Source organism: Pleurodeles waltl, chromosome 7 (genome assembly GCF_031143425.1).
Source record: "Pleurodeles waltl isolate 20211129_DDA chromosome 7, aPleWal1.hap1.20221129, whole genome shotgun sequence".
NCBI lineage: Eukaryota > Metazoa > Chordata > Amphibia > Caudata > Salamandridae > Pleurodeles > Pleurodeles waltl.
In genome coordinates, this window is record NC_090446.1 from 88,996,341 (window position 1) to 89,015,115 (window position 18,775).

Genomic DNA, 18,775 nt, shown 5'->3' on the forward strand with positions numbered 1-18,775 from the left:
TCACCCCTTATCAAGACATAAAAACTAGTATACTAGAAAGGGTGGGCCACGACACAGAATATTACCGGGTTAAATTCCGTAAAATCAAATGGGGCGTCAATGAAGATCCCAGAACCTTTTATTTTCGAGTAAAGGATTTGGCATTGAAGTGGTTAGGCCATGTTGGAAATAGTCGGGAGGAGGTAATCAAAACCATCATACTAGAACAATATCTAGACGGTCTACCCCCATCCACAAAACACTGGATCAGGCAACACCCAAAGGTAGACACTGAGACGGCCATTGATCTCGCCTGTGCTTTCCATCGGTCTACCGATGTCAGGAACCCTCCAACACGAAACACCCTTAAACCGATTCTTCCGAATCCAAAGCCTTTTTTTAAAAATCCACCAGACCACATAGTACCACGAAGATTTCCGGAAGGCCCACCCACAATGGGACCCCAATGTTATAATTGTGGCGAATGGGGACACATTGCACGTATGTGTCCCCAAAAACAAGATATCGGGGAACCAATGGAGATAGGAATGACAAAACGAAGGGTACTATGTACGGGAAAGGGTGCCCTCAAATTTAAACTAATGATAACCGTTAACGGGAAAATGGTGTATGCCCTGGTTGATTCCGGCTGTAGCCAATCGGTAGTCAGAAAAGACTTGATGCATGATGACACAGAAGAGAAACAATGGGTATCTATATGTTGTATACATGGAGATAAGGCCCAGTATCCTATAAAGGTGCTCCAGATCGTGTGGGGACCCTATCGGGATTCCCTGCCAGCGGGAATAATGCCCCAATTAATCGAGGAGTGTATCATCGGGACAGACTATATCCACTTCCAAGAGTTGTTGGATCATGTCAGAGATAACAAGGTAGTCAAAGATTGGTGGAGAGAGGCTCCTTTTGCAGAGAGTTTCATTGAGTGTCCAGCTGATCGTAGAAAATTGTCACAAAGAGAAAAACGACATGAGAGGGAGGAATATCGGAAAAGTACAGGTGGAAATTCTTGCGGAGAAATAGTCGCAGAACTCCATGAAGCTCCTAGTAGTTTTAGCCAACAACAGAGAGAGGACCCCTCCCTTACCCATGCTTGGAGGTCGGCCGTACCAGAGGAGACTGAGGAGGTGGGTCCCTACTTTGTAGTACAGAAAAACTTATTATATCGGGTAACTACCACCCGGCTGGGTGTACGTAAACTCCAACTTCTAGTACCTACCGACTATCGGGATCATGTCCTCACTCTAGCACATAATCACCCAGGGGGAGGACACTTTGGGAGAGAGAAAACCGAAGAATATTTGCTCAGAAAATTTTACTGGCCTGGGGTATACGCCCACATACGAAGGTATTGCGCCCAATGTCCCCGATGTCAGTTAACCGAACCGGGTAGGCCTAGGAAGGCACCTCCTTTACCCCTTCCCATTATAGACATTCCCTTCAAAAGAATAGGGATGGACTTGGTCGGACCCCTAATTCCTTCATCAAAAGGACATACCTACATCCTAGTCATTGTGGACTATGCCACACGATACCCAGAGGCTATTCCCCTGACGAGTATGACGACCAAGACTGTTGCCCAAGCAATGATTAATGTCTTTGCTCGACTTGGGTTTCCCCATGAAATCCTTACAGACCAGGGTACCCCTTTTATGTCCACCCTAATGAAACAAGTGTGCAAAACATTGGGGATAGCTCAGATCAGAACCTCCGTATACCATCCTCAAACAGACGGACTAGTAGAACGATATAATCGAACCATTAAAACGCTACTTAGAAAAATTGTCAATGAGACAGGGAAAGATTGGGATCAAAAGTTGCCACTCGTTCTGTACGCCATACGAACACACGAGCAAGCATCCACTGGGCATAGCCCATTTGAGTTGGTGTTTGGACGCCAACCTCGCTCCCTGCTAGACATGGCGGTAGAAACCTGGGAGGCTGAGGCTGAGGAAGGGGGAACTCCTTTGTTAGAATATGCTCAAAAATTGAGAAATCACCTACACAGCTTATGGGCCGACGTACATGCGAACATGGAACAGGCCCAACAAACTCAGAAGGTCCAATATGACAAAGGAAGCAAACTACGAGTTTTCCAACCCGAGGACCAGGTCCTAATAATGAGGCCCACCTCCGAACACAAACTCCTCGCCAAGTGGCAAGGGTCACATCGAATAATCAAAGCAGTTTCCCCCGTCACCTACCTTATTGAAATATCCTCCCATCCGAGGAAAACACAAATATACCATGTAAACCTGCTAAAAAAATGGGAGACACCCGAACAGCCTGACCGTACCGTAGAAATGGGTCAGTTTATGTGTCCCAACAAGACACTAGATATCGAGTTTTACCCTACCACCCCATCCACGGAGGTTACTCTACCCTCAGTGGACGATACTTTATCTGAGGGGCAAAAACAACAAGCACATCAAATATTAAAACAGTGGCAACCGTTGTTTTCGGAAAAGCCAGGAAAAACTTTCCTAATCCACCATAACATACGAACAAATCCCGGTATTATCACTAGAGAGCGTCCATATCGCGTTCCAGAAGCTAGAAAACAATTAATTGAGGAGGAAATCAAAAAGATGTTAACCTTAGGAGTCATCGAACCGTCCAATAGTCCCTGATGTTCACCAGTAGTCCTAGTACCAAAACCTGACGGTAGTGTCAGGTTCTGCATCGATTTCCGCAGGCTTAACGCGAGCTCCCTGTTCGACACCTATCCCATCCCGAGGGTAGACGACGTTCTCGAAAAACTAGGAAGAGCAAAATACATGTCCACTATCGACTTAACAAAAGGATATTGGCAGATTCCCCTAGCTGCTCAGGATAAAGAAAAAACAGCCTTTTCCACCCAGTCAGGGTTGTATCAATTCACAGTACTGCCGTTTGGGCTTCATGGAGCACCAGCAACCTTTCAGAGGTTGATGGATAGGATCTTAAAACCCTATCCTACATTCTCCGCCGCATATCTAGACGATGTAGTCATTTTTAGCGAATCATGGGACGACCATTTAGTACACCTACAGAAAATATTCCACGCCCTTAAAACAGCCGGCTTAACAGCCAATCCCAAGAAATGTATCATAGGTAAGACAGACATCTCCTATCTGGGTAATCGGATTAATCAGGGTACACTCCAACCTCAAAATCCGAAAGTGGATGCTATTTTGCATGCCCCTCTTCCGCACACTAAAAAGGATTTACGCTCATTTTTAGGATTAGTGGGCTATTATCGACTTTTCGTTCCGCATTACTCCACCATAGCAGCCCCTCTTACGGACCTCCTCGCTAAATACCATCCCAATCGGCTTTTGCCTTTTTCGGAGACACAAAGTGCGAGTTTTGAACAACTAAGGAACTCCTTAACCTCTAACCCCATCCTACGCTGCCCGGATTTTACAAAACCCTTCCACCTTTACACCGACGCCTCGGTTGTTGGGCTTGGAGGGGTTCTAACGCAACCTGATGATGAGGGGCATGACCACCCCGTAGTCTACATCAGCAGGAAGCTATTTCCTCGAGAACGTAATTACCCAGTTATTGAGAGGGAATGTTTAGCTATAAAATGGGCCATCGACTGTTTACAATACTACCTCCTGGGTCGGCCTTTTATACTATTCACGGATCACGCTCCTCTTACGTGGTTAGCTGCACATAAGGATACAAACTCCAGAATACTCCGCTGGTTCCTTGAACTCCAACCATTCTCTTTTCAGGTCTGCCACGTACCCGGATCTCGCCAGGCCCCCGCGGATTATCTATCTCGGTTTCCCCTGTCTGCAACTGTCCTAGAGCAGGACAGTTCTTGGGGAAGGGTGTGTGACCGGGTCGGCCCGATCTCCGCCGAGGCGCCTGCAGGACAAGAGTCGATTCCGCGTTCCCATGTTACCATGGGAACGTTTTCACTGCGAGGCCGGCGTTCGGAGGTTGCCTCGGCAACCTCCGATGACGATGACTCCTCGGATTGGCCGGCGGGAGGCCAAATGCCGGGAAATCTCCCAGAGAGAGGAGGAGCAGGGCGAGAGGAGGACGGCGGCAGCGACAGCGGGAGAAGCAGAGAGTGGAAAGTGAGCAGAAAGGAACCCTGGGAAGGAGAGGAGAAAGGCGGCGGCGGCGGTCCGAAAGGGCAGCCACACCATCCTGACGGCAACCTCGTGGACGGAGGGCAGCCCCAGTGGTCAGAATCCTACGGAGACAACGCCAGGAGGAACAGAGCTGCACAGGAATCCAAGGGGACCAGACCAGACGACAACAGGACAGGAGACCAACGAGAGGACCTCCACAGAGCCAGCCACGGCCCCGGAGGGTCGTGGCTCGGGAAGGTACGGTCCTTGTGGACAAACCGAGGGGCACTGTAAAGGGAGACAAGCTGGGGAAGGGAGGGAGGCAGGGCGAGGGGAGGACAGGGAGGTAATCAGAGGGCACAACAAAGACCGGAGCACGTAAAAAGCACCAAAAGCAAGCACATTTAGTATATAAAGTAATAGGCACATAGCCCACAGTCCTCACTGACACCCCCCCCCTCCTTAACCCATTCCTCAGTATTTCAAATAATTAAGGGACGTATGTAAAGGCCTTCATTCCACTCACCCGCGGTATTTGTTCCCTCTTTTCCTATATGGTACCCGGGACCTCATGAGGAAGATCCAAAACGACACCTAAAGGAAAGAAGAAGAGGGATACCCATTAGGAAGAAGAAGCTCACCACTCAAAGAAGAAATAGACTCTAAACCGTTTTGAGGATCCGATACATCATTCCTTTGAAATTAACAAATAAATACTTACCTTAATAATCCAAACCTACCTCTACTGTGTGTCTATACTGTGGGGACTGCTACACTTGCCTTGTGAGAATCTTTTTTTGGTTATCTTTAAGTAACCTTGTTATACGCATATTTAACTTGTTTCATGAGTATTCTGTTTAGGGTTTTTGCCATTATATACTAAAACGAAACTGCTATAACCGAGTTAGAGCTGTTTCTTATGAGTACAATGAACAGTTGATATATTGCTAGTTCAGAATAATGTTGATGATCTTATTGGAATGCGAGTAGTAGACAATTGCACTGAATAGACTGAAATGTAGAGCTTATTTGACACAATAGACAGTGGGTATAATTTAACAAATGAATTAATGATACTTTGATCTTTCTTTTCATTATTGATGGCGGATTATTAGATTAATAAATATAGCTGGTAACTTTTGACAATTAGGAGTAAGAATTCTCTTTTGGAAAAGTGATGCAGCATTTTTTCTTATACTAGGCATTTACTTTGGATGCATTTAATATTACATGGGAAATGATCTGCTAAGTATGGTGGACCAAAGTGGAGTCGAATTATTTGGTACGTGTAAGGTCGTTCATTTAAGCAAATAATTATGGCTTGAATAAAAGTCTAATATTATATGTTTTTTGCACTTGGTTGGTATAAGGGTTTTAGTTTTTTGGGGTGAAATAAGGTATTTTGAATAATAAACATATACTCTATACCCTTATAATATAGAATAATAAGTATAAATAATTGGATATCTAAAATTTTTTAATTAATTTTAAAAAACAATTTAGTTTAAACTATGTAAGATATCCTTGGTGGGTGCTTTTTAATTATAGGTTCTGGGTAGTAGGTAGCTTTTTACCTTTTTCTTTGTTTATATATGTTTATTTATTTATTATTATAGTTGTCAAATTGTTTGTTTTTGTTCCTATGCATAATAGGTCATTATGTATATTACTTGTATGTTCTTTGTATATATATTTTCTGTTTTATATAAGTCGAAATATTCCCTTGCCAGGTTCTTTCTTTTCGTCATAGGGTATTGAGTAAAGTTTAAAGGCCCCTTTTTTTTTTTTTTTTGGAATATGTTTTTTGTCCTTTAAAATATGTATATTCTTTATACTTATTATTCTGTTGTGTTTCTCAATGTTTTTTTGTTAGTCATGTTTGTTAATATATATGTGCATGTGTACACTGAAAGGGAGTTATATTTATAATATTACAGCCCTGAAGAAGTCCTTTGCTAAGGACGAAATGTGTTGGCTGTTTCTGCTATGAATATGTGCTGTTTTAAGAAAAAAGAATAGAGAAGATTTGAATAACACTACACTAAAGAACTGGACATTCAAATATTGTTGATTGTGGTGCACTACCAGTGTTTTAATTGTATTTTAGTTCCCCCCCTTTTTAAGGATTGCACCTTGGCAGCAGGTGTTGGTGTTAGTGCACACAGAGAAGAAGAAAAAATAAATAAAAAATCATTTTTTGTTCAATTGTACTCAGATTGAGGGAACTTATGGGTCAGGTGTGTTGCGCTTTAGCCCGCTGCTGTGTCGTTTGAGAATAGTCAGTAAGATGTTGCTATGTTTTCTTTGTGTCCACATTCCTTGATGATGTATACATTTTCATGCATAGTTCTCAACTTACAAAGATGCTAGGATAGTTCCAGGCAGAAATAAGTGATTAGGTCCCAAGTTTAGTAGAGAGTGAGGCATTGTGCTAGGCAACAAAAGACATGTGTCAGATGGCCAGATGAGTAGATACATTGGAGTGTGTTTTCTTGTGAGAAGCAACATGTTTGCATTGCGAATAGGAGCATTTCATAAGTTTTCTATTTGAGTACAACACCTGGGTACTTTATGTGGGTACTTTTATGTGAGTTAAAATAAATATGGAGGTTTACTGAGAGGAGAACAATCGAGGCACCTTTTTATGTCTGTGGAAACATTTTTCAAGTAGGAAGGACAATGAGGTGTTTTCAATGTGCTTACAGTCAAAAAGGTTACATGTTCAAGAGCTCTGGGTTTTTTTACTGTTTGAATTTTTTTTCTTTTATATGGGGAAAAAATCACTGATTTTCTTTATAGGCACATAATAAATACTGTTGTATTATGAGTAGAAATCCTACCGCTCCCTTACTTTTGAGTAGAATTGTTTTTTTTTTAGTCTTCATCCACCTTTTCACTTCCAACTACAGACCTACTGCCCCCATTGTATAGTCTAGCTTGTCCGTCTGGGACTCTAGGCTTACGAGCCTGGGAAGAAATATCACCCTCCTCTGAACTGCCAGACCAGCTGGATTCCAAAGTTCAACATCTAGCGTAATCATTGGACCTCAATGTTTGTCTTCCCACCACATTCTCACCTAGCCATGTGTTTACTGGGTCCCAGATATACGATCTTCTTTGAAGGCTGGGGAAGGTATCCATTTTCGAGATGTGTACACTGAGTTGTGCCACTCAGTGGCAAATGGGAGGGGTCTCTTGATACCCACGTCCTGCAAATCTCCCTCCATCTCTAACAGAATCGAGTAAAACACCATTTAGCCATCCCTTTTATTTAGTTTCAACGCATCTTTCACTGCCCCAAAGATTATCAACCCAAGGCTTACCTTGATGCCTGCCCTGAGTAACTGACTTACACTGCTCCTTACGTCATCCCAGCACTGTTGTATCTGAGGGCACTTCCTCAGCCATTTCCTGACCACAATTCATACAGCACATTGGGACCCGACTCCCCAATTTCAAAATTCTATTTGGGACCCAGAAGCTCTCTAGAGGAGAAAAAAGATAATTCCTTCTCAGATATGCAGGTTTTACTGTACTATAAAATAAGGGTATTGATACTTGTCATAGGTCTTGAATCTATAGCTGTGGCAAGCTCTTTTCCCATAGATCGTCTGGAAGAAAGAAGTCCCCATTCATGCTGTCTAAAATCATCCAGTACCAACATGAAACCTCTCTCTTTCTTATTTTTCCCTTCATTAGTTGCTCCTCAAGTTCATTCGAGTTCCCATCCTCTGCCCTCTGGTCTCCGGCCCAGCTTTTTAGCTGGATCAGCTTGAAGACGGTGATTTTGCCCTGTGCTACTTCTTGTAGATCTTCCTCCAGGATTAACTCCCCGTCCAGCAGTAACGGCCCCCAATACTGCAGCTCCGTCTTACAGATAGAAATTGCCAGTTTATCTTTCAGACGTTCAGGTGTACATGCAGAGTCCCAAACTGGGGTGTAGCTGCTATAATATGCCAGCTTTGTCACCCTCCTTATCTGTACCCAAAGGTAAGCCATTTCTTGCAGCACTTTCAGGCTTCCTTTTTGGTAAAGTTTTGCATCTCCGGGCTTGTACAAGAAATGGGATTCTCCCCTCCTTACGTCCTTCAGCATAGTTTTAAATGGACTCCCCCATTGCACGGGTTTCCTGAACAGACACCTACAGTTCTTCATCTGGAAGGCCCAAGCACACACCTGAAAATCTGGCAGCACAATTCTTCACTTTTCCCACCTTCTGCAAAGTTTCTTCCATGAATAATGCGGGGCTTTCGATGCCCAAACAAATGAATTTATGATACCCTGCAGCCTCCCCAGCTCTTCTTTTTTAAACAAAGGAATAAAGTGAAAAGGAAGGTAGATTGTGGTGAGATGGACATTGTTATCAAATTAGCTCTGCTAAGATAATCCGTATAAGTGAGACCAATTTGGCAAACAACACTGCACCTCTTTCATCACACTTTTAAAGTTAAATTCCACAATCTTTGCTATGTCCTGTAAAATTCTAATCCCAAGTAATTTCATCTCGTTCTTAGCTCTTTGATATACCCCAGCCATAGTCCAGACCATTATCTCCATCTTTGAGGCGTTCATAGCATATCCTGATATCCTACCAAAGTCACTTACTAATTGCTCTACTACGGGTAGCGATTAATGTAAGCTTGCTGTACATATCATTGGTCATCCGCGTACAAGAATATCTTTTTTTCCCATGTATCAAACTTGAAAGGTGTTAAACTCTTCTGCTCCGTCATCTTCCTTGCCAGCTGTTTGATGTATAGGTTAAAAAGCAGTGGGGAGAGAGGACATCCTTGTCTCGTCCCTCTCATAATTTTAAATTCAGTTGTTAATCTGCTATTTATAAGAATCTTGGCTGAGAGACTTGAATAAATCTGCTGGATCATGATCTCTCTTAACTTATTTCAAAACTAGTTTCAAAAACTAGTTTCAAACTAGCTTCAAAACTACATTCAGATAAGACCAATTTACCCTATTGAACGCCTCAGTAGCGTTAAGCGTGAAACCTCCCCTCCCCCCCCAGGGGGGACTCTGAATGTGGCGGCAAGGTCAGTCACCCATACCTACTCGTGCGTCAGCTTATGAAGATATCTGCTCTTCATGAAGCCCTTCTGATCTCCGTGCACCAGGGCCACTGCTACGTGACTCGACCTTTTAGCTAAAATATTAGTGAAGAACTTGTAATCCAAATTCAAATGGGATATAGATCCAAATGACTCGCATAGCTTGGGAGTTCCCTGGCTTCAAAATTAGAGAAACTACAGCGTCACCCCATGATTTCAGAAGTGGTGCCCATTTTCAAAATTTCAATGAACAGCCTGGTCATGAAGGGGATTATTGTATCGCCTAAATCATTATAAAACTCATTGGGAAAGCCGTCCAGCTGCCTTTCCCCTCTTAACCGCTCCACTTAACCACCTGCCTGACCTCTTGTTGCCCCAATCTGTTGGTCTAAGAGTGCTTTCTGATCTTCTGTCAGTTTATTAAGTACATCTCCCAGGAGCCACTTCCCCACATTTTCCTCTGTGACTTGCAAGTTTTATGCATAAAAATATGTGAAGAAGTTAATAAAGGCCTTCTCAATATCTTGGGTGTTGGAAGAAGTTAGCCTTGTTGCTTCATCGTTCATTTTGTGCACTACATTTTTGGCCTTTTTCAAGCCAGCAATTTCCCTGCACTTTCCCCATACCCAAAATGAGTCCGCTTGCTTGCCTTCCATCTTGCCTTTACTTATGCCTCCAATATAGACGCTAGTTGCTCTCTCCTCGATAGCACCTCATTTTCCCTGCAAGTGTATGCCGTTGGTCTAAGGAGTGAATCTCAAGTTTACACAATTTCTTCTCTAGTGTCTCAACCTCCCTCCTAAACTCCCTATGTTTTTGAGCAGCAGTGCTAATTAACGTCCCCCTCATACATGCCGTAAAGGCATCCCAATCTATGTTTGAGGGATGCTGAGCCAAGATTTACACTCCGATCCTTATCTGTTGCTGCTATTAGACCATTGATAACCTCCTGGTCTAGTAGCAGGGTTCACCTCTTTGGTTCTTGACTGGCAGACAGCTTCATTTCTAACATGACTATTGCACAGTTAGAGAGATGAGCAGTTGTGTGCTTGATTACTGTAATATCCCCTCATATGCATTGGTCTACTAATATCAAATCCATCCTGGAGGAATGACCATATTTTTTACTATGAAAAGTATAACCTCGGTCCTTCCCAGATCTTACCTTCCCATATGTCACACAAGCCTAGCCGACTCATCGTGTTTTTTAAGTATATTTCCATTTTGGGATATGTTTTGGCTCTACTGTTATTAGACCTGTATAGAGAATAGAATAATCCATAATAGTGTTAAAATCTACAGCCATAATATTTAGAGCAGAAAAAGACCACCTTAAGTAGCTCAGTATCTTCCATGTCAGACCCATAGTATCTCACCAGTGTTTTTTTATTTTTTTTACAGTACGATTGAAGGCATTGTTTTCCCTTAATAGCCACTCCTTCCACATTACAACTCTAATCAGTGCATGCCACTTGCCGTACCCACGTTTGCTTGCCAAACAGCTCAGGCATTCTTTCCAAGTGAGGTGAGTCTCTTGCAAGATTATAATTTGAGCCACTAAATCTTTAAGGTATTGTAGCAATCTGACCCTCCTCCTACTCGTCATGAGCCCATTGACATTCCATGAAAGGATTTAAACTGTCACTACCATCCTCTCATTATTAAAGTTTTCACATGGACATTCTTTAATATACCAGGCTGTACCATGGAAGGAATTTGAGAAAAGGTTTCTAAGTACTTTTTATCATTTTTGTGGTAATTTTCCCCTGAGCTCCTCACCTGGTGCACCCTGTGTGGCTACCCTATGCCCCCAATATCCCTAAACACCACGTATAACTCCCTTGCTTCTTCATGGCTTATACACACCCTTTAAGTGCTTGCTATGGTGACTTAAAAATGAAAAAACACCTTTCCAAAAATATATTGATAACAAAGAAAGGAGAAATATCAGGTTGACTAACTATTAGCAACCTATTCCATCTGCTTTAGTGTACCCGGGGTGTATTTCCCTTTATTGTCGCTATCAAATGGTCTGCTGCATTGCGGTCCCTCAAATTATGTATTTCATTATTATGCATTACTTTCAAAATGGTGGGAAACTTCAGTTGGGCCATAGCACCTAGCTTTTTAAACTCCTCTGTTCTTTTCCCTAATTCCCACTGCTTGTTCAGGGTGGCACATGAGATGTCTGACCTGATCTGAAAGCTAATCCCACTGCTTTACAGAGTGTTCTGTGTCAGTGCCTTAGCCAGGACCTGCTCCTTTATCGAGTACGTTAGAAAATTAATCAGAATCTTCCTTGGTTTGAGGCCTTTGTAATGTCTTCTAAAAGGGTCCCTGTGTGCCCGTGGAATATCATTTGCATGGACGTCCTCTGAAATTTCTGACAAATCCACTGAATTCAGTAGAGCTACAATGATCGTCTTAATGTCCTCACCTTCTGCCCTCTCAGGCACATTCAGGACCCTTATGTTGTTTCTCCTCTGGCTATTTTCAAGCTTATCTTGAAGCTCTCTCTTTATTTTTTATTGCCCTTAACTCTTTTCTATCATTTGTGACTAAGGTTTTCAATTCTGCCACAGTGTCTTCCAAGACCTTAGTTTTCAAGACCAGTGAATTAAGTTTATCCACCAGGTCTGCGCACATACCCCAAAATCTCCCTCTGGTTGGCTGCGGAGGTAGTAAATCCATTTATTACTTCTGTCACCAACAATTTTAGTATTCTTTCCACCGACACCGCCCCGCTGGGTGTTGTTCTACATTTGCGGCTTCGTGGGGTGTAGCTTGGCCAGGTTCCTTCATAAAAACACTCCTTTACTCCTTACCCCAGCCTTTTCAAGTAGTTAGAAACGATGAGGTGTTTTCAATGTGCATACAACCAAAAATGTACTTTATGTGAGCAAGGGCTCTGTGATTTTTTTTTGTATTAGAAAAAAGGCTCATGGTGTGCTTTGTTACGTGAGTATAAATATTGTTATTCTGTGAGTAGAAATACAGCTGCTCTCTTTTATTTGAGTAGAAAAATTGTTGTATTTTTTCAGGTGAGTTGAAATATTTTCTCATACATGTTTGTGAAAACACTTGTGTATTGTTTCATGTCAGTAGAAACACTGATATATTTTTCATCTGAGCAGAATCAGTGTTCGGTCCCATATCACTAGAAACACTTGTTTATTTTTCATGTGAGTAAAATCAGCATTTTGATTTATTGTTTCTCATTAGGAATTCCTGTCCATAAACACAGTCTTATGATGTATTGTTTGCATCAGTAGAAACGCTGGTGTATTTTCATGTAAGGAGGATCAGTGTTTTGGTTTAATGTTTCGTGTCAGTAGAAACACTGGCTTATTTTTTTCCTGAGTTGAAGCAGTCTGTGATGATAGCTGAATCTATGCTGTTCATGTGAGTAGGTGCACAGCTGTAGTTTTGCTAAGTACATGGTACATCTTAATCATGAATTGTTTCTCTAGGAGGGTGTGGGGGACCACCCCCGGTTCTCAGCACTGAGGGGCAACGAGAAGTGGATCTAGTCCTGGACTGCATGTTCCTGGAGGAGAAGGCTGGACATTTGGGAGGATTTGCCTCTGGATTCAGCCATGACTCAGCCACGTTAGTCCTGCCGGATGTCATGGTAACAGATGGAGAATACTTGAATGACTATACCGACTACAACCCCCAGGATATAGCAGAAGATGCCATCATTTTTGAAGGCAGAGGTTAGTCAACTGTGCTACAAGAACAGACTATTGTTAGTGGAAAGGGAAATCTTACTTTGAGATGCTTGCTCCAGGCAACTAACACATAAAGGGAGATGTCTCCCATCACCCATGATGAAATCCACCTCTGTAATAGACGACCTGGCTTGGGGGGGCTTACCCTATAGGTATTTGCCACATGTTTGTGCTAGGTAATTAGTTGAAAGCCAGAAAGATAGTACAGTGTAGAAATCATTCCATTTTTAGGTCTGACTTGGCAGCACATCGCTATGACAGACTTATTGTTACCAATTCTTTCAGATGTACATAGAGTGTACCTTTGGCCCCAGCCAGAAGAGTATTCGTCCCCCACCTCATGCTATTAGCTGTTTGGTGACCCCCACGTGTCAGTGATGAAATACCATGTGAGCAGAGCCTCTGTATTCTTTTTTCTAGGCTGGGAGAATTCCTGACTCTGAGCAGGCTTATAATTCAGCTGCTCCTTAAGTGTGATCAATCTTTGCTCTTTGCTACACACAGAGGCCCAGATTTACAGAGACTCTGCATTGGGTTTGTGTTACTTTTTTAACGCGAACTCGGCACAAAGTGTTGTGGTGGAATTCACAGTCCAAAGCGAGTTGCAATTTGTGTTGGATTCTAACCCAAGGTAATACAAAGCTGTGCCTTACCATACTTAGCCAACCATGGTTTTTGATGCAAATCTCCATCTAGAAAGATGCGTAGAGAGGGATTTGTAAAAAAATCTGGCATCTTCCCAAGGCAGGCGTAACAAGGAGAAATGTTTTCGTTTTTCAGCTTTTTTCTCCACTTTGCTTGTGTGCTTTGTTGTACTGGATGCGTACAAAGTGGGAAATGTCTTAAAGCATAACCTATGTTTTTCACAACGCAGGCACCATTTTACTATGGCGCAAGAATGTCTGTGTTGGCACATGGCAGCTAAAAAAGTGCCAGCAAAGGGTGAGAGCAAAACAACACCACATCTTAATAGATAAGGTGCTGGTCTCTCTCCCATTCATGCAACACAGCGCAGCAACTTTACTTGCTTTCCTGTAGTACGTGTCTTGTATGTAAATCAGGGCTACTGTTTCATTGCATACAATCACTGCTGGCCTCTGCAGTGCATGCTTCTAAGGCCTTTTTAGTCTTAGCTGTCATAAATGCGTGATTTTCTTCATTACCAAATACAGCCCTAAATGGTGTTCTGCGAGACTTTCCAGGCTTCTGTAACCTTACCTTTCTTTGTCTTGGCGATTTCTGAAACTTTCCATTGTGTGGCTGAGGTAACCTTTGTAGAATAGGCTGGTGGTCAGATTGTGTGACTTGCATGAAAAAGTTGCCTATTTCACCTCATTGGTTTTTTGTTCCCTTTTTCAGGAGCAACTATGGGGGTGGCGGAAGCAGAGACTGTCCTACATGCTGACTGCAATGGGCAGGAAGTGACTTGTGAAATCAGTCGTTACTTCGCTCCCAGTAAACCTAACAAGATGAAACCTGAGCAGAAGAATGCAGGGCTTGAAAAAGTGGAGGTGAACCAGGATATCTCTAGATTTGAGCGAAGCCCTGTGGATGGCCAACAGGAAGAGATGGGGACTTTAGAGGAAATGACTGGCCTTGAAAAGGAAGAAGCAAGGCCTGAATTCAAAGAGACAGAGCTTATACAGGAAATAACTGAAATCAGAAAGGAAGAGGTGGGACTGGAACCGGAAGAGGAAGTGCTTGAACAGAAGGAGCCAACCCATTCATCATCTTGGTTCATTTTTTACATTCAGATTCCAAATGGAAATGTTAGCATCACAATAGTGACAAAGACTGTGCCAGATCACAACCAAGGTGATGGACAACCCAGACTGCATCCCCGACTGAAGGTGCCACTCAGCGACAAGGGGATAATACCAGTACTAGGTAATCAAAGGTGGACAGAGTAATCAAACACAATGCTACACCGTGGGCTGGAATGGTGGAGGGGCTCAGCCCTAGCCAATACCCATACCCAACAGGGACCACCTGCTCCTGGATAACAGGGAAATAAAAATGTGCTCTCTGTTTTACCATGGAATGTGCTTACTGTTCTACCATAGGGAGCATGGGAGTAGGTTGACCTCCATCTCATGGGGAGACTGCAGGGCCTAAATTAAGAAAGACGTCTCGCTCGCTTCTTGATTGCACAGCTAGCTCAATAAAAGTAAAACTGGGTTTAATTCGGCATAATGGGATAACCTCTCTGTGCACAAACATGCTTTCCAACATGCATGTTTTAGAATAAGCTTGTGGGGAAATGGGAATTAAGTCTAGATGTTGATTTAGTCCTGGAATTGTTTTCCTTCCCATGCACACTGCTGCAGCATTAAAGGCTTCCCTGGGGCTCGGCTTCCAGTTCTAGGAACTAAAAGAAATTCAGTCACAATTCTCACTGAAGGACTGAGTCTGAGTGCCCTGTAAAAATGAGATATGTGCTGTAACTCCATTTACTGCACGTATCGGAATTCCAGAGTTTGCACTCTTTTTCTACATAGGGAATTTACAGGGTACATTAAAAATTAGATACTCGCAACTTCCTGCTCATCATACCTGAAATATGCCGGGGGAAATGCCTCGTAATGAGCAGTCCATTTGTGTTATGGCTCAGAAGGCATTAAAATCCACATATTAGGCCCCATTTTGGATGGTTGAACTCATAATAGGTAGCATTTATGAGTCATTGTCAGTTTAAAACACTCGAGTATCTCATTTTACTGAGTAGTTAACTTTAAACTCCATTTCGGGGTAACTCATAATTGTGGCCTTAGACTTTGTGTTTTCTCTTTGGTAAATGATTCATACACAAATCTCTTCTTTCTCCTGACCATCCCTTTCTCATTTCTAGTGGACCTTAGTGTCTTCACCCGCACACCTTCTCTCATCACCAGCATTGGGAATACGGTGAGGCTGGACTGCGGTCTGCTGTCGCCCAGCCTGGATGCGACTGCTGTGGAGTGGAGGATCCAACACCAAGGCAGCGGTCGCACTATTCACGAGCATTCCCCGGGCCCTGAGGCAAGAAAATGGCCAACTCGTACGCGGATAGACCCACAATTGCTGTTGGATTTGGGGGACGCCTCCCTCACCATTGCGGATGTTGGTGTGAAGGATGAAGGGACTTACATTTGCCTCATCACCACACCTTCGAGCCACGCTCAGCAGATCATTCAATTGTTTGTCCAAGGTGAGAAGCCACATGTCTGTCATTAGGTTAGGGGGTGGGTGTTCTGTCCATGTTGGTGTGGACTTGGCCTGGCTATGGAAGTAAAGGAGAACTACATAGGTCCTTCTGATTGCTACTAGAACTCCCTTTCTGATCAGTGATCTTGTTCAAGCTCAGCAGAGACTACCAAGGAGTTGCAGAGCTCTCCGGGCTACTAGTTTGGAACAAGTTCATATCCAAAGCTTTGTTGCAGATTTCGGTAAATTATGGTGCAAGCTAATGAAATAGAGCGTCACACAATGCAATATGTCCAGCCCGCTGTCATTTGTGAAATCAACATTTTTGACTGAACATTGAACTTAAAAAAATAGTTCAGGCACATGGTTAAATGGATCTCACATTGAGCAAAAAGCTAAGTTATAGTTGTTGAGAAGTGTTAAGAATAAATACAAAAAAATACTAATGTGGATGATAATAGATCTAACCCCGCCAAAAAGGATGCAGGTGTGATGCTTTAAAAACAAATTGGGTGGTTATCTTAGAGTTGGCAAAACTCTCTAGATGATTCTGCAAGCAACATGGGAGCCCTGCGGTTGGACTCAGTAGAAGGCCTATTTGAGCTGCTGCTGGTAATTCTTAGTTCTCTTAGCTTGGGCTGTGTTGTAAGTTCCAGTTTCATAGGTATTTAGATGCTTCCCCTCACCATTTGAGATGTGTGGATGTCCACTACTGTGGAGTGAAATGTTTAATTTCACTGACGGAATTGGCTGAATTTAGTAATTTGGTGTTACTTGTGTAACGCTGAATTACTAATGGATTCCACCAGCAGAATTAATCAGCTCTGTAATAGTTTTTTAAGCAGGGCTGGGCAAGGGAGGAGTCCCTCTATGTTTAAAAAGGACTGAAAATTAAACTTTTTCGGCTGTCACTTAAACATAGAGGGACTGCTTCCTTTTCCATCCCTGTTTAAACCTCTGCAGTGCAGTGCATATCGCTTGGTGCCCTTACATAAGTAAGGGGTATGCACTGGAGTGGATACCTCTCAAGTGCCACACATACCCCTCGTTGCCCTTACATCAGTATGTAAGGGCACTTGGGGGTATGCACTGCACTGGAGTGGATACATACCCCTCGGGACCCTTACATACCTATTCAAGTGCACCGAGGTGTATGCATTGCACTGTGTACCCCTCGGTGTCCTTACATAAGTATGTAATGTGTGCTGTGCACTGGAGTGGATACCCCTTGGTGCCCTTTATACGCTTATATAAGGGCACCAAGGGGTATGCAGTGCACATTGCGGTGCTCAGCCTGCACCTTTGTGGAATTCCGCAGAATCTCGTGGAATTCCATGTAATTCAGCAGAATTTAGAAAGAATGAAACTCTGCCAATTGTGCCCATCCCTTGTGTCCACACATTATAGAATTATTTGAGTGTATTAAGCCATGCACGGGGGAAGGGGTAAAAAGTGGGTGGAAGGAAAGCTTACTTAAAGTTGGCTTCACCCCCGCCTCAGACCCAGAGTATTGTTATTGCTGCTTCTGGCTTGGAGAACTCGTTTTGGACCTGTGTCCTCACATGCAGTGCTGGAGGCCTCGATCATCAACGCACGAAGAGATGGCCACCGCCATGTTCACTGTAAACGAACTAACGAGAACTGCCACTATTCACAGCTCCTTCAAGCCAATGTCCAGGGATGCTTCTGTCTCTCTCCATGGCCGGGTGGGGAAGCTAGCAAAGCCGGTCTCTTGCATAGAGCTTGATCAGATGGTGCCATCTCTGCGGACGTGTGGCTACACCCCTTTTACACACTGGAAAACATAATAGTACAGGCAGAAATCACCACCTCTGCCTGAAGATATGTTTACATTGGTACTTTATTTACCAACGTTCTCAGTTCCGAGGCATGCTCATGGGAAGCTGGGGTGCTTTTCCTGGAGGATCCCATTCCAGCTGTTCTCCATAGCTGAGAACTACTAACAGCAGAACTGTGCAAACTGATGTTTTTTCTCTGCAGGAAAAGATGTTTTTCCTTATAGAGAAATCTTTTAACCTACAACCAGGGGCGGCTCCTCCGCTACGGCGAAGGAGCGTCGTCCCCCGCCAACAGCAGCAGCAGTTGCAAACCTTTTACAATAAAACCGTAATAAACTATGTTTATGGTTTTATTGTAAAAGGGACGGGCCATGGGCGGTGACAGGGACGGAGGGAGAGTGCACAGCACTCCCGCTCAGTGCGTATGTATGTATGGCTGGTTGTCTCAGGCCGGCCAAACACACATGCACAAAGGGCTCCCTCCAACCCGGCACTGCGTTGCTGGGTTGGAGAAAGCAGGCAGAGGCTCCCACTCTGCCTCGGAGCTCCCAATCAGGATGCTCCGTCCAATCATAACGCTGCTTTCATGCTGCCAGCTGCATGAAAGATGCATTAGGATTGGCCGCAGGGCAGGCTGGGTACCAGAGTACCAGAGCCATATGAGCGGCGTGGAATGGCGAGGAAGGTAAGCTTTTTAAAAAATTATTATAATTTTTTTTGTCGTCCCCGTCACACACCGTGCCGTCCCGATCTCAACTCATCCACCCCATCCCCCCACCTCGAGATGCAACTGCAAATATGGGGGTAATCCCTTGACTCCTCACCCTCAAAGGGAAATTACACCAGCCCTGCGCTAGAGTAAATTCACAACAATTTGCAGTGTAGTTTGGGAATGCTGAAAATGTACATTTTTTAGGGCCTTTTTAAACTTCCAA

The 18,775-nt window shown here is 43.5% G+C and overlaps 1 protein-coding gene across 3 annotated transcripts in view; it reads left to right on the forward strand.

The window, feature by feature from the left end:
- Window positions 1–18,775, forward strand: part of TAPBPL (TAP binding protein like) — a 71,736-nt gene that overhangs the window by 39,104 nt on the left and 13,857 nt on the right. For 2 of the 3 annotated variants that reach the window (XM_069243121.1, XM_069243120.1), the window contains exons 2-4: window positions 12,598–12,843; window positions 14,218–14,745; window positions 15,707–16,045. In XM_069243121.1, the coding sequence (XP_069099222.1) occupies window positions 12,598–12,843; window positions 14,218–14,745; window positions 15,707–16,045 (1,113 nt within the window). Of the gene's footprint in view, window positions 1–5,265; window positions 5,350–12,597; window positions 12,844–14,217; window positions 14,746–15,706; window positions 16,046–18,775 lie in introns of those variants that run through there. The other variant, XM_069243122.1, reaches the window with a different exon arrangement.